We start from the raw sequence: 14537 nt of genomic DNA on the forward strand, positions 1-14537 counted from the left end.
AGTTGAAGCACCGTAGTCTTCAATAACGAAAAAAAAAACATGTACAGGGCTATTACAAATGATTGAAGCGATTTCATAAATTCACTGTAGCTCCATTCATTGACATATGGTCACGACACACTACAGATACGTAGAAAAACTTATAAAGTTTTATTCGGCTGAAGCCGCACTTCAGGTTTCTGCCACCAGAGTGCTCGAGAGCGCAGTGAGACAAAATGGCGACAGGAGCCGAGAAAGCGTATGTCGTGCTTGAAATGCACTCACATCAGTCAGTCATAACAGTGCAACGACACTTCAGGACGATGTTCAACAAAGATCCACCAACTGCTAACTCCATTCGGCGATGGTATGCGCAGTTTAAAGCTTCTGGATGCCTCTGTAAGGGGAAATCAACGGGTCGGCCTGCAATGAGCGAAGAAACGGTTGAACGCGTGCGGGCAAGTTTCACGCGTAGCCCGCGGAAAATTGACTCATGCCAGAACTGGAGACCGACAGCGCCGACTTCATCTTTCAACAGGATGGTGCTCCACTGCACTTCCATCATGATGTTCAGCATTTCTTAAACAGGAGATTGGAAAACCGATGGATCGGTCGTGGTGGAGATCATGATCAGCAATTCATGTCATGGCCTCCACGCTCTCCCGACTTAACCCCATGCGATTTCTTTCTGTGGGGTTATGTGAAAGATTCAGTGTTAAAACCTCCTCTACCAAGAAACGTGCCAGAACTGCGAGCTTGCATCAACGATGCTTTCGAACTCATTGATGGGGAGATGCTGCGCCGAGTGTGGGTGGAACTTGATTATCGCCTTGATGTCTGCTGAATCACTAAAGGGGCACATATCGAACATTTGTGAATGCCTAAAAAAACTTTTTGAGTTTTTGTATGTGTGTGCAAAGCATTGTGAAAATATCTCAAATAATAAAGTTATTGTAGAGCTGTGAAATCGCTTCAATCATTTGTAATAACCCTGTAAAAGGAAAGAATATTTTATGTAAGTATTTTATATTGAGACAAGGTATCGCTATGTGACTTTGTCCTACAAGTTATACGTCGCCACAACCACCACAGTAGCTAGTCGCAGCTGTAGACCGCCTCTGCCAGACCCAAACTGAAGCGGCTGTCCGTGTGTCCACAGTTCCACCAGACGCTGCGCACCTACATGAACGACCGCGTCTGGGACTTCCACTTCTACGTCAGCAAGACGTGGCCCGACCAGCCAGTGTGCCTGCACTTCCCTGGGATGACCAATTCGGTGAGTACGGCTACCCTGTGCACTACCACTCAAGCTACTGTCCAGTACGTCGCTGTTGGCAAGCACGCGCCATGATATTCTGAACCGAGTACAGCGGAGTCGGGATATCGTGCAATGGGGCGTCGAGGTCCCACCAGAGTGACACACAAGTAAGTCAGTTGGACTCCACGGCGTCATCGTCTTATGAGACGGAAGGAACGTACTACGGAACACCTGTAGACCAACTAGATAACAAAATAAATGAATGCAGGCCCAGATCTTTCATCACGACACTGTGTCTTCCCTCAAAGATGGTTCAAGTGGTTCTTAGCACTAGGGGATTTAACATCTGAGGTCATCAGTCCCCTAGAACTTAGAACTACTTAAACCTAACTAACCTAACAACATCACACACATCCATGCCCGAGGCAGGATTCGAACCTGCGACCGTAGCGGTCGCGCGGTTCCAGACTGTAGCGCCTAGAACCGCTCGGTCACAGCGGCCGGCTCCCTCAAAAATGTTTTGACAGAGAGAAAACTGAAGGATTTGAGTAAGAATTGTCGGAACATAACATCCATCCTATTCATATTCTTTCTTCTGTCTGTTTTCATATTTAGGAAATTTGTTGGTGGATTACGTTTTGAACCTCAGTGAAATCGTAGACAGTGATTCGGCACACCTTTCACATCTGCACCTCAGGAATGAAATTTACTCTCTGAAAATCCTTGAACAGAGTACGCTACCCTGGAAGGTCATTATGTAAAAGAAAATGAATTTTTGACCTTATACACACATCCAACGCGAGAAGTTTCCTCCTAGACTTCTCGTAACGCAGCATAGATAATAGGGCAAGTTTACCACTTGCTTCTGAATTTTTTCCTGGCCGTATTTTTATGATTCCAGCAGCTTCTCTGTACAAGGGATCGTGCTGATTTCCCAGGTAATCAAAGTTTGCATTATTTAAATGGATTACATTATGGCCATAGTTCATTGTACGTTCGGATTTTGTCCGTGACTACTGATCCTTTTCCGCTATAGGAACATTGTGATGTAGAACATACGATCATATCCATCTTCAATTTCGTACAGATACTTGAGATGCAGAGCCTTCTAACGCGCTCACAGACTGTAATCGCAATCGTCTTCAGCGATCTGAGACACTCATTGCCTTCCTTCACCAGGATGTAGGTTTTTTTGTGTCAAATTTCCATAGATTCCTGCTGACTCTGTCCATTACCTTGGGCATATGTGGAAGGAAAGCAGAAAAGCTCTGCTCAGCAGATTCTCATCCGTCGCTGCTCTGGCTAGAGAGCCTTTTCAATCTCCGCCGGAGATGGAACCTTTTTCTTCTGAGACTGGACGGTGATTTTAGACCTCCTGCAAAAATGGCCAATGATGCCTAACCATTTCTTCTAAGTCGTCAAGGGAGATTAACGGGCGATTTTTTCCAGTCTCCATTACATTCTGAGATGCTCGCGGGAATAGTCGTTCAAATCCCTGTCTGGACATGCAGATTAATGTTTCCTGAGATTTCCATGAATTGCTTACGGTGAATGACGGGATGGTTCCTCTGAAATTGCATGGCCATTTTCCTTCTGCTGCCGGGGCTTGTTCTCCGTCTCTAATTACGACATCGTCGTCAGGACTTAAGCTGTAGTTTTCCTTCCTTCTTCCTGAGAGGTTTGCAGTGAGACGACAAGAAAACCACTTATCGGCCGTACAACATGGCGTCGTATAATGAATATATCGTCGTCATAGCGCACTTATTTATTCAGGAAAAGTAGGACTAATTCCTCACCTCATACTGATTTACATATTCTGCAGTTCCCTAAGCTATTTCAAGTGAATAATGAGCTGTTTCCTTTTACAAGGCCACAAGTGATCCCTTTCTCCATGTTTTCCAAATTCGGGATAGTGGCCCGACTTTAACTACACTCATGCTCATAAATTAAGGATTATTGCAGAATGTGGTGCCACACAACGTGGCACTACTCAAAACTGGCGCTAATAGCATAGGCACATAGGGAACACACACGACGCAGATCTGTATGTCCACAGTATTGGTGATAAGTTGAGAAAACCGTCCCGAAACAAACGTGCTACAAAACGCCACGGTTTCCTGTGCATATACCCCGACATCAGTATGGGATATGATCACCATGCACACGTACACAGGCCGCACAACGGGTTGACATTGGATCAGGTGGTCGAGCAGCTGATGGGGTATAGCCTTCCATTCTTGCACCAGTGTTTGTCGGAGCTCCTGAAGTGTCGTAGGGGTTTGAAGACGTGCAGCGATACGTCGACCGACAGCATCCCAGACGTGCTCAGTGGGGTTTAGGTCTGTAGAACAGGCAGGCCACTCCATTCGCCTGTTATCTTCTGTTTCAAGGTACTCCTCCACGATGGCAGCTCGGTGGGGCCGTGCGTTATGATCCATCAGGAGGAAGGTGGAACCCACTGCACCCCTGAAAAGGCGGACATACTGGTGCAAAATGATGTCCCGATACACCTGGCCTGTTACAGTTCCTCTGTGAAAGACATGCAGGGGTGTTCGTGCATCAATCATAATCCCACCCCACACCATCAAACCGCCCTCCATACAGGTCCCTTTCAAGGACATTAAGGGTTGGTATCTGGTTCCTGGTTCACGCCAGATGAAAACCCGACGAGAATCAATGTTCAGACTATACCTGGACTCGTCCGTGAACACAACGTGGGACCACTGTTCCAATGACCACGTACTGTATTCTTGACACCAGGCTTTACGGGCTGTCCTGTGACCAGGGGTTAGTAGACTGCACCTTGCAGGTCTCCGGGCGAACGAATAAACCATGTCTATTCAGTCGTCGTAGACCGTGTGTCTGGAAACAACTGTTCCAGTGGCTGCGATAAGGTCCTGAGCAAGGCTACCTGCAGTACTCCGTGGCCGTCTGCGGGCACTGATGGTGAGATATTGGTCTTCATGTGGAGTTGTACGCAGTGAATGTCCCGTACTGTAGCGCCTGGACACGTTTCCTCTCTTCTGGAATCGTTGCCATAATCTTGAGATCGCACTTTGTGGCACACGGAGGGCCCGTGCTACGACCTGCTGTGTTTGACCAGCCTCCAGTCGCCATATTCTCAATATGTTTGAGCCATTTTCAACACACAGTCACCATTAGTACGTCTGAAAACGTCTGCACACTTACTCGCTGCACCAACACACCTCTGCGTATGTGGACTGCTGACGGCGCCACCGTGCGACGACCGCAGATAAAATGCACCGCATGGTCATACCCAGAGGTGATTTAAACCTGCAAACCGCACACCAGAGCGTTGTTTCACCATGTATCAGCATTATCCTTAATTTATGAGCATGAGTGTATATCGATTACATGGCACATTAATGTTTAATCCGTATTATAACGTAATGTATGGCATGCTTTTAGGGTGTGAATCTTCACTAGTGTGCCAATGTTAGTTAAAATCAAGATACGCGATCATATTTTCTGAGCAGATTTTCTGAAGGGTTAAAGAACAAGGTAAATCACACGAAACGCCTGGCATACAACAGTCTTCACAATAGGTAATTAGCGAAGCTCTGACTCGGAAGATATAGACTAATGTTCAGAAAAAAACAGAACACCTTGAACGACTACAGATAGGACGTTCATATTCACACGGCATGTACATTAGTATGTTCTGCAGAATTATTAGAATTTGAACCGTGTCGGCCCGCAGGTTCGTGGTCAACCTCGAAATTGCGTCGCAACACCTCCTACCGGTAAAATGTACCTGTGGCTCTCGTTGTCACTATAAACTGAAGGTTATGGATCAGTGAGCCTTCAGCAGATGTGTAGTATGCCTCGCAGATGTGTACGCGAACCGAACCGTCAAATCAGTGAGTCGGAAAGAGAGCGCCTTATTGGCATGAGAGAATGTGATGCGTCCATCCGGGATACTGCTGTTCGTGTGGAACGAAGTGCGTCGGCAGTGCAACGGTTGCTTGCAGAATGGTTCACGGGAGGCCGTAGAACACGACGAGGAGACCGACACCTCATCCGAATGGCACTGCAGGTGAGATCTGCGTCCTCCTCTGCTCTGGCGCAACAGTGTATAATGTATTAATGTAAGGAGAATAGATGCTGATGTCCCCACAGAAAATTACCCTCTACCACGCACCAATTAATCATTGTCAATCAAATCATCCACATTTATTCGCTTTGGAAAAGTATCTGATCTGATTTTCTAGTAATACACTCCTGGAAATGGAAAAAAGAACACATTGACACCGGTGTGTCAGACCCACCATACTTGCTCCGGACACTGCGAGGGGGCTGTACAAGCAATGATCACACGCACGGCACAGCGGACACACCAGGAAACGCGGTGTTGGCCGTCGAATGGCGCTAGCTGCGCAGCATTTGTGCACCGCCGCCGTCAGTGTCAGCCAGTTTGCCGTGGCATACGGAGCTCCATCGCAGTCTTTAACACTGGTAGCATGCCGCGACAGCGTGGACGTGAACCGTATGTGCAGTTGACGGACTTTGAGCGAGGGCGTATAGTGGGCATGCGGGAGGCCGGGTGGACGTACCGCCGAATTGCTCAACACGTGGGGCGTGAGGTCTCCACAGTACATCGATGTTGTCGCCAGTGGTCGGCGGAAGGTGCACGTGCCCGTCGACCTGGGACCGGACCGCAGCGACGCACGGATGCACGCCAAGACCGTAGGATCCTACGCAGTGCCGTAGGGGACCGCACCGCCACTTCCCAGCAAATTAGGGACACTGTTGCTCCTGGGGTATCGGCGAGGACCATTCGCAACCGTCTCCATGAAGCTGGGCTACGGTCCCGCACACCGTTAGGCCGTCTTCCGCTCACGCCCCAACATCGTGCAGCCCGCCTCCAGTGGTGTCGCGACAGGCGTGAATGGAGGGACGAATGGAGACGTGTCGTCTTCAGCGATGAGAGTCGCTTCTGCCTTGGTGCCAATGATGGTCGTATGCGTGTTTGGCGCCGTGCAGGTGAGCGCCACAATCAGGACTGCATACGACCGAGGCACACAGGGCCAACACCCGGCGTCATGGTGTGGGGAGCGATCTCCTACACTGGCCGTACACCACTGGTGATCGTCGAGGGGACACTGAATAGTGCATGGTACATCCAAACCGTCATCGAACCCATCGTTCTACCATTCCTAGACCGGCAAGGGAACTTGCTGTTCCAACAGGACAATACACGTCCGCATGTATCCCGTGCCACCCAACGTGCTCTAGAAGGTGTAAGTCAACTACCCTGGCCAGCAAGATCTCCGGATCTGTCCCCCATTGAGCATGTTTGGGACTGGATGAAGCGTCGTCTCACGCGGTCTGCACGTCCAGCACGAACGCTGGTCCAACTGAGGCGCCAGGTGGAAATGGCATGGCAAGCCGTTCCACAGGACTACATCCAGCATCTCTACGATCGTCTCCATGGGAGAATAGCAGCCTGCATTGCTGCGAAAGGTGGATATACACTGTACTAGTGCCGACATTGTGCATGATCTGTTGCCTGTGTCTATATGCCTGTGGTTCTGTCAGTGTGATCATGTGATGTATCTGACCCCAGGATTGTGTCAATAAAGTTTCCCCTTCCTGGGACAATGAATTCATGGTGTTCTTATTTCAATTTCCAGGAGTGTATTTTCTAGTACGTTTATTCTTTGGAAAACAGAGATACATGTATGTATTCGGAAGTATCTGTTGAAAGATTGACGGGTTTCTAAAAGAGACATATTTGCTTTTCTTCTCGCTAAAGCGAGCTATTAACATTTGTGCCACTAGCGGGTTGTTTGAAGAGAAAGAAACTGTAACGGAAAATAATTAAGACTTGGAACCCACAGAGATCTGGACATGTAATGGAGATGGATTGAACATACAATTTCCTTCAAAAATAAGGTTTGTGAACCCATTTATTATGGAGTGAATGAACGAATGAGTTCTTTGTCTGAATCATTGATGATCGCGTTGGCCCTGTAATTAGTGGGGAAGTTTCAGCTGTGTCGAAGAGAGCCTGCAATCACCGAGTCTTTGTTAAATCGTCCAAAAAGGCTTCGTACACATCTGGAATTCAAAATCTTTCGTAAAAGGAACGAATTGTTCAAACGATCGATTTTCCCAACTGAATGCAGCGCTTAACAATAATAATAAATGTAAAGATCTCTTACAGCAAGCCAGCCGCTGAATACTAAGACGAAGGGCTCCACCAGACATTCTATTTGGCTGATTTCACGTAATGAAATAGTATATCAAAAACTGTACACCGATAAAGGAGAGAGAGAGAGAGAGAGCGAATGAAAATTAGAGAAAATACTAACAATCCTCCATTAGTCTAATTTTTCGCCTGTCTTATCACGGATCAGCCTAAAGACAAAACGGGAGGCCCTTACTTTACTCAAAAAATGGCTCTGAGCACTATGGGACTCAACATCTTAGGTCATAAGTCCCCTAGAACTTAGAACTACTTAAACCTAACTAACCTAAGGACATCACACACACCCATGCCCGAGGCAGGATTCGAACCTGCGACCGTACCAGTCCCGCGGTTCCGGACTGCAGCGCCAGAACCGCTAGACCACCGCGGCCGGCCCTTACTTTACTGTATAGATTTATGTGTGAAAGTGAAGGGATCTTAAAGGCAACAGATACACGTCTATACAGACAAGACATTACAAAAAGTTAGCGGCAAGCTGCATGCATTCATCATTCAGCATCTATTCTCCTTACATTAATACATTATAAGTGGAACAGAGGCACACATCACACACCATCAGGGTTATCAGTCCGTCGCAGTTTATTACGGCATGGGTTACGTACGCGTCGTCCACTTTTCTGTCTACCTTTGACGAATGTGCAGAAACGTGCTAGACGGCAGTGGTGTATGGAACGACGTCAGTGGGGACGGGAGGGGTATCAGATAGTATTTCGGACGAGTTCGGGTTCTGTTTTTTTTTTTTTAAATGATGGCCGCATTTTGGTTCGCCTCAGACAGGGGGAGCTGCATCACAGTAATTGCATTCGCACAACACATTAACACCAACTCAAGGCCTTACGGTGTGGGATGCTTTTGGGTACATCCATAAATCACAGTTGGTGCGTGTCCAGGGCACTGTAACCAGCGTGATCTATGTGAATGATATCCTGCGACCCGTAGCCAAATCTTTTCTGCGCAACACCCCAGAAGCCATTTTTCAGCAAGGCAATGCACGACCACATGTTGCTGCACGAACACGTGCCTTGCTGGTCTCACAGGATGTCAGCCTTTTGACCTGGCCCGCCAGATCAACAGACTTGTCGCCAATCGAAAACTGGTAGGTTATATCGTGAAACGATGGGTGCAGCGCTATGACCCAAAGCGGACCACCCGAGATGAACTTTGGAACCAGGTGAATGCAGCATGGATGACTATCCACAGGACACTCTTTGCTTATTAGACGCATCGATGGAACAAGTTATCTGGGCCCGTGGTGGACCCTGTGACTTCTTGGCAACAGGACGCATACTGAACAGAGATAACTAAAATGCTAATCATTTCTGCAGAAAATACTGATGTACGTGTCCTGTGAATATGAACGTCCTACAGAAAATACTGATGTACATGTCCTATGAATACGAACGTCCTATCTCTAAAGTCCACAGCTCGTGGTCTCGCAGTAGCGTTCTCGCTTCCCGAGCACAGGGTCCCGGGTTCGATTCCCGGCGGGGTCAGAGATTTTCACCTGCCACGAGATGACTGGGTGTTTGTGTTGTCCTCATCATTTCATCATCATTCATGATGATGAAATGAGCAGAGGTTAGGAATTTGTACGGGCGCTGATAACCGAGCGCCCCACAAACCAAATATCATCATTATCTATTCGCTCAAGGTATTTTCAGTTTTCTGAACATGAGTGTACATTCCTGTGTGTAGCAAGTGTAGTATGTCTCTTGCACAGTAATTTCAGTACTTTCTGTCGTTATAACACTGTTTTACAATCAAGCAAAGTGTAATGTTTACCTTGTTGCTTGAGACCTGCTTTTTGCAAGACAACTATAAATCCCCCACCACAAATCCCTGGCCACGGCAGGCAATAAAATCATCGTATCTGCTGAACCGCACGACTTTCCTGACGAAAGGACACTCACCAACATTTTTTACATCTTTACTCTGCAAGCCACCTTACGGTGTCTCGGCGGAGGTACCACTATACCTTCTACCCTTCCCTGCTCCATTTGGGAATAATGCATTGGGAAAGTTCCTATCGATAAGCTTCTGTATGCCTTGTTATTCCCTGATTTCTCGTCGTAGCCGTTTCGCGAGACACATGTGGGAATTAGGGGGATGGCGGCCGCGGGGGAAAGGGGAGGGGGGGGGTGAGGGGTGAAATACAAAGTTCCTGGGATCTTGTAGCAGCGTACACTCTCGGAAGTTCAGCACTAAATCTCTCCACGATGCACAACAGCTTTCTTGCAGCGTCTGCCACAGTAGTTTGTTGACCATCTCCGTAACTCTGTCACCTTTACTAAATGAACTTAGTGACGTAGCACGACGGTCTTCAATGGACTTGTTCTATCTCCGCTATCAACCAAGCCTGGTAAGGTTCCCAGGCCGATGAGCAATTCTAAAGAAACGGTCGAACAAGTTTTTGTAAAACTGCTTTTTTCGTGTACGAATTACTTTTACTATGGATCCTTTCAATGAATATCATCCTGGCATCTGCTTTTCCTGGAAACTAGTTTTATACGGGTATTCCACTTTAGATCGCTCCGGAACGGTACTCGTAAATACTTTACTGCTGTTACTGCTTCCAGTGATTTATCGTTGATATTGGATCTCTATGCCTGTTTTTGCGCAACACTTCATTTTTAAATAAATTTCATTTTCAACTGCTTGCTCCATCACCAATCGTCGTTCTTCTGCAATCTTCTGGCATTTCGCGTTCGCGTTACAACATTCCTGCAGACAACTGCATCATACCCGGACAGCCTCATGGAACTTCCGTCTTTACAGACTAGACCATTTATGTGCAATGCGCATACGAGTAGTAACGGCCCTGTACTAACCCCGTGGGTACTTTACGAAGTACCTGTACCACAGTTGTTTTCGGCCCGTTAAGTGCGACGTGTTGAGTTCTGTCTGCTAGGAAGGCCTGAATACAGTCACAAATCAGGTGCGGTATTCGGTACGGTAGCAGTTTTTTCACTAAATGACAATCCAGAACTGTATCAAATCCATTTCTGAAATCAATAAACACAGTATCAACCTGGGCGCCTTCGTCTACGACGCTCTGGAGCACACTGGCAACCAGAACGAGTTGAGTTTACATTTGCTACGTTCCTAATCCTGTTACAACTGTTTTTAGTGTGAGCGGGAAACACGACACCTCGCTTTGACAAGGCAGACATAAAATCATCACCCGTCAATCTTTCTTTCTCGACACCTGCCCACCCACACGCCATTCTGGAGCCAAGAGGAATATGCTGCATTCCTCGTCCTTTTAATTTTTACAGTGGGCAGATATCAGGACACCAGATACTTAAGCCCAGCCCTGATGCAACCCATGTTTTCCTACAGGACCATACACTGATAATCCAAAACATTACGAGTGGCCGATTAATAGCGTGTTGGTCCATCTTTGGAACGCAATGCACTAGCGATTCCGCGTGGCAGGAATTTGACAAGTCTTAGGTGTGTCACAAGAGGTAAGTGGCATCACATGTGTACTCACAGGCGGCATATTACGGGTCTGTAGTTTGTGGGCGTGGAGTTGGGTCTGATAGCGGCCCTGATACGTTCGATCGGCTTCAGGTGAGGTCGGCGGCAAAGACATCAACGTGTAATGCTCCTCATATCATTATTGTATGATTCTGGCTTTGTGACACGGACAGTCGTCCTGCTGGGAGATACACCTACACTGTCGGGGAAGATATCAAGCGTGAGGGATGCAGGTGGTACGCAATAATGTTCACGTAGTCCACAGTTCTCATGGTATCTTGGATTGCAACCAATGGTCCCATGGAAACCCAGTTGAGAATCCCCAATACTATAATAGTGCCGCCAGCACCGTGCGTTCGTGAGGGCGTTGCAAGTTTGGAGCAGCTTCTCGCCGGAATAATGGTGCATCTGGTCGCGACCATTGACCCGATGTAACAAGAAACGTGATTCATCCAACATGACGACACATTTCTATTGATCCCGTGCCCATCGCACTCGTAATTTATGATGTCGTTGGGTCAACATGGGAACACGTATAAGCAGGCTGTTGCAGAGCCCCACATTCAGCAATATATGCTGATCGGTGTACTCTGAAACACTTGTGTGTGCTTCAGCATTGTAGCCTGCCGTCAGATCTGCTACATATCGCCGCCTATGTTTTTCAGAGCTGGCGAGCTGGCCACGTAAGTCTTTACGATGAGGCATGGACGTCCGAGTCATGGTTGCACTATCATTCAACCTCTCCCATATACGTTCATGACAATAACACGGGAATATTCGACCATCTGGGATTCAGCTAAACTGTCCGCCTCAGATATTTCCTGAACTGTTTGAGATATCGTAATGCTGTTTCCAGCCAGATGAGTTGTCAGAAGACATCACTAAACTAAGTATAGTTTCTTTTCATAGCTATATTCATGACACCGCTACCGGGATCTACTTCGCTGTTTTCAAATGGCATTATACTAATTTCTGCTGCTAGTATCAGAGGTTTACTAGAGACGAATTCAACGGCATACCGCTCTTAAAAATCTGCGTACTAGTTTTGCAGAAATTACAATATTTATAAGTTCGGATTATCTGTTTTGAACATTAAACAGACTGCTGTGTCATGCAGACGTGGTATAAAGACTGTTAAATATTAACTTCTCGTCACGAGTTTAATGTCAATGTTAAATTACAAAATTACATCAGCAACAGTAACAAAAAGGAGATCACAAAATAATGTGGTCAATAATCATTTCCTTAAAATTACAGCCGTCAAGCTTTCGAAATGCTTTCCTTCTACTGTTATATATGTTTGCAGTCGCTGGAGCAAGGACTTCAGGACAGCCTGAAGAGTGGCCTTCGATATCATTGCACATGCTGCAACAATGCGATGTTGTAAATCCTCTTGATCGTCAGATGTTGTCCATTGACTTCATTTTTGAGTTAACTGCACAGAAAAAAAAGTTCAGTGACATTAAATCAAGTGAAAGTGCAAGGCAAATGATAACGCATTCACGTATTATCCAGCGACCACGAAAGAGCTGGTTGAGCGCTTTCCTAACCACAAGTGGTGGTGACCCAAGCCCCATCGTGGTAGAAACACCAGCATATGGGTTAAGTACTTCAAGTGATTCTTCCTCTAGCAGGGCCAGTAGCACTTCGGTAATTAAAAAAAAATAGCTCTAAGCACTATGGGCTTAACGTCATCAGCCCCTAGACATAGAACTACTTAAACCTAACTAACCTAAGGGCTTCACACACAACCATGTCCGAGGCAGGATTCGGTCCTGCGATCGTAGCAGCAGCGTAGTTCCGGACTGAAGCGCCTAGAACCGCTCGGTCACATCGGCCGGCATGGAACATGCTAACTATTCACCAATCTGCTTTGACCCATGGCATCGTTAAAATGGCAAACATGGAAATCCAATACATGTAAAATATTTAACATAACAAGGATTATACACTGTGTGATCAAAAGTATCCGGACACCTGGCTGAAAATGATTTAAACGTTCATGCCGCCCTCCATCGGTAATTCTGGCATTCAGCATGGTGTTGGCCCACCCTTAGCCTTGATGACAGCTTCCACTCTCGCAGGCATACGTTCAGTCAGGTGCTGGAAGGTTTCTTGGGGAGTGGCAGCCCATTCTTCACGGGGTGCTGCACTGAGGAGAGGTATCGGTATCGGTGGGCACGAAGTTGGCGTTCCAAAACATCCCAAAGGTGTTCTATAGGATTCAGGTCAGGACTGTGCGGGCCAGTTCTTTACAGGGATGTTATTGTCGTGTAACCACTCCGCCAAAGGCCGTGCATTATGGTGCTCAATCGTGTTGAAAGATGCAATCGCCGTCCCTGAATTGCTCTCCAGCAGTAGGAAGCAAGAAGGTACTTGAAACATCGATTTAGGCCTGTGCTGTCATAGTGCCACACAAAACAACATAGGGTGCCCTCCATGAAAAACACGACCACACCATAACACCACCGCCTCCGCATTTTACTGTTGGCACTACACACGCTGGCAGATGACGTTCACCGGGCATTCGCCATACCCACACCTTGCCATCGGATTGCCACATTGTGTACCGTGATTCGTCACTCCACACAACGTTTTTCCACTGTTCTATCGTCCAATGTTTATGCTCCTTACATCAAGCGAGCCGTCGTTTGGCATTTACCGGTGTGATATGTGCCTTATAAGCAGCCTCTTGACCATGAAATCCAAGTTTCCTCATCTCCTGCCTAACTGTCATAGTACTTGCAATGGATCCTGATGCAGTTTGGAATTACTATATGATGGTCTGGATAGATGTCTGCCTATTACACATTACGACCCTCTTCAACTGTCGGCAGTGTCTGTCAGTCAACAGACGAGGTCGGCCCGTAGGCTTTTGTACTGTATATGTCCCTTCACGTTTCCACTTCACTATCACATCAGAAACAGTGGACCTGGGGATATTTAGGTTCAAAAATGGCTCTGAGCACTATGGGACTTAACATCTGTGGTCATCAGTCCCCTAGAACTTAGAACTACTTAAACCTAACTAACCTAAGGACATCACACACATCCATGCCCGAGGCAGGATTCGAACCTGCGACCGTAGCAGTCGCGCGGTTCCGTACTGCGCGCCTAGAACCGCTAGACCACCGCGGCCGGCTAGGATGTTTAGGAGTATGGAACTCTAATGTAAAGACGTATGACACAAGTGACAACCAATAACCACACCACGTTCGAAGCCAGTGAGTTTCGTGGAGCCCCCTATTCTGCTCTCTCACGATGTCTAAGGACTACTGATATCGCTGATATGGAGTACCTGGCAGTAGGTGGCAGCACAATGCACTTGATATGAAAAACATATGCTTTTGGAGGTGTCCGGATACTTTTGATCACATAGTGTATTTATTATCATGAAATCACATTCATTTGCCAATCCACAATCAGTCACTTTTCAACGTTGTTGTCTACAACTTCACACACAACAGTAAGGAGAGCTGGGGTACAGAGTGGTGCAGCAACTGTCATCGTAGGAAAGCTGGACAGGATCAGAAATGATTAGTGCCTAGGCGGTGTCTGGATAGCATCGTGTAGCGATGTGGCTGCGAG

At 47.1% G+C, this 14537-nt stretch overlaps 1 protein-coding gene across 2 annotated transcripts in view; it reads left to right on the forward strand.

Moving 5' to 3' along the window:
* Positions 1-14537, forward strand: part of LOC126166463 (uncharacterized) — a 543996-nt gene that overhangs the window by 392895 nt on the left and 136564 nt on the right. For both annotated transcript variants that reach the window (XM_049920406.1, XM_049920405.1), the window contains exon 3: positions 1139-1255. In XM_049920406.1, the coding sequence (XP_049776363.1) occupies positions 1139-1255 (117 nt within the window). The remainder of the gene's footprint in view (positions 1-1138; positions 1256-14537) is intronic.

This window comes from Schistocerca cancellata, chromosome 1 (assembly GCF_023864275.1).
Source record: "Schistocerca cancellata isolate TAMUIC-IGC-003103 chromosome 1, iqSchCanc2.1, whole genome shotgun sequence".
Classification (NCBI taxonomy): Eukaryota; Metazoa; Arthropoda; class Insecta; order Orthoptera; family Acrididae; genus Schistocerca; species Schistocerca cancellata.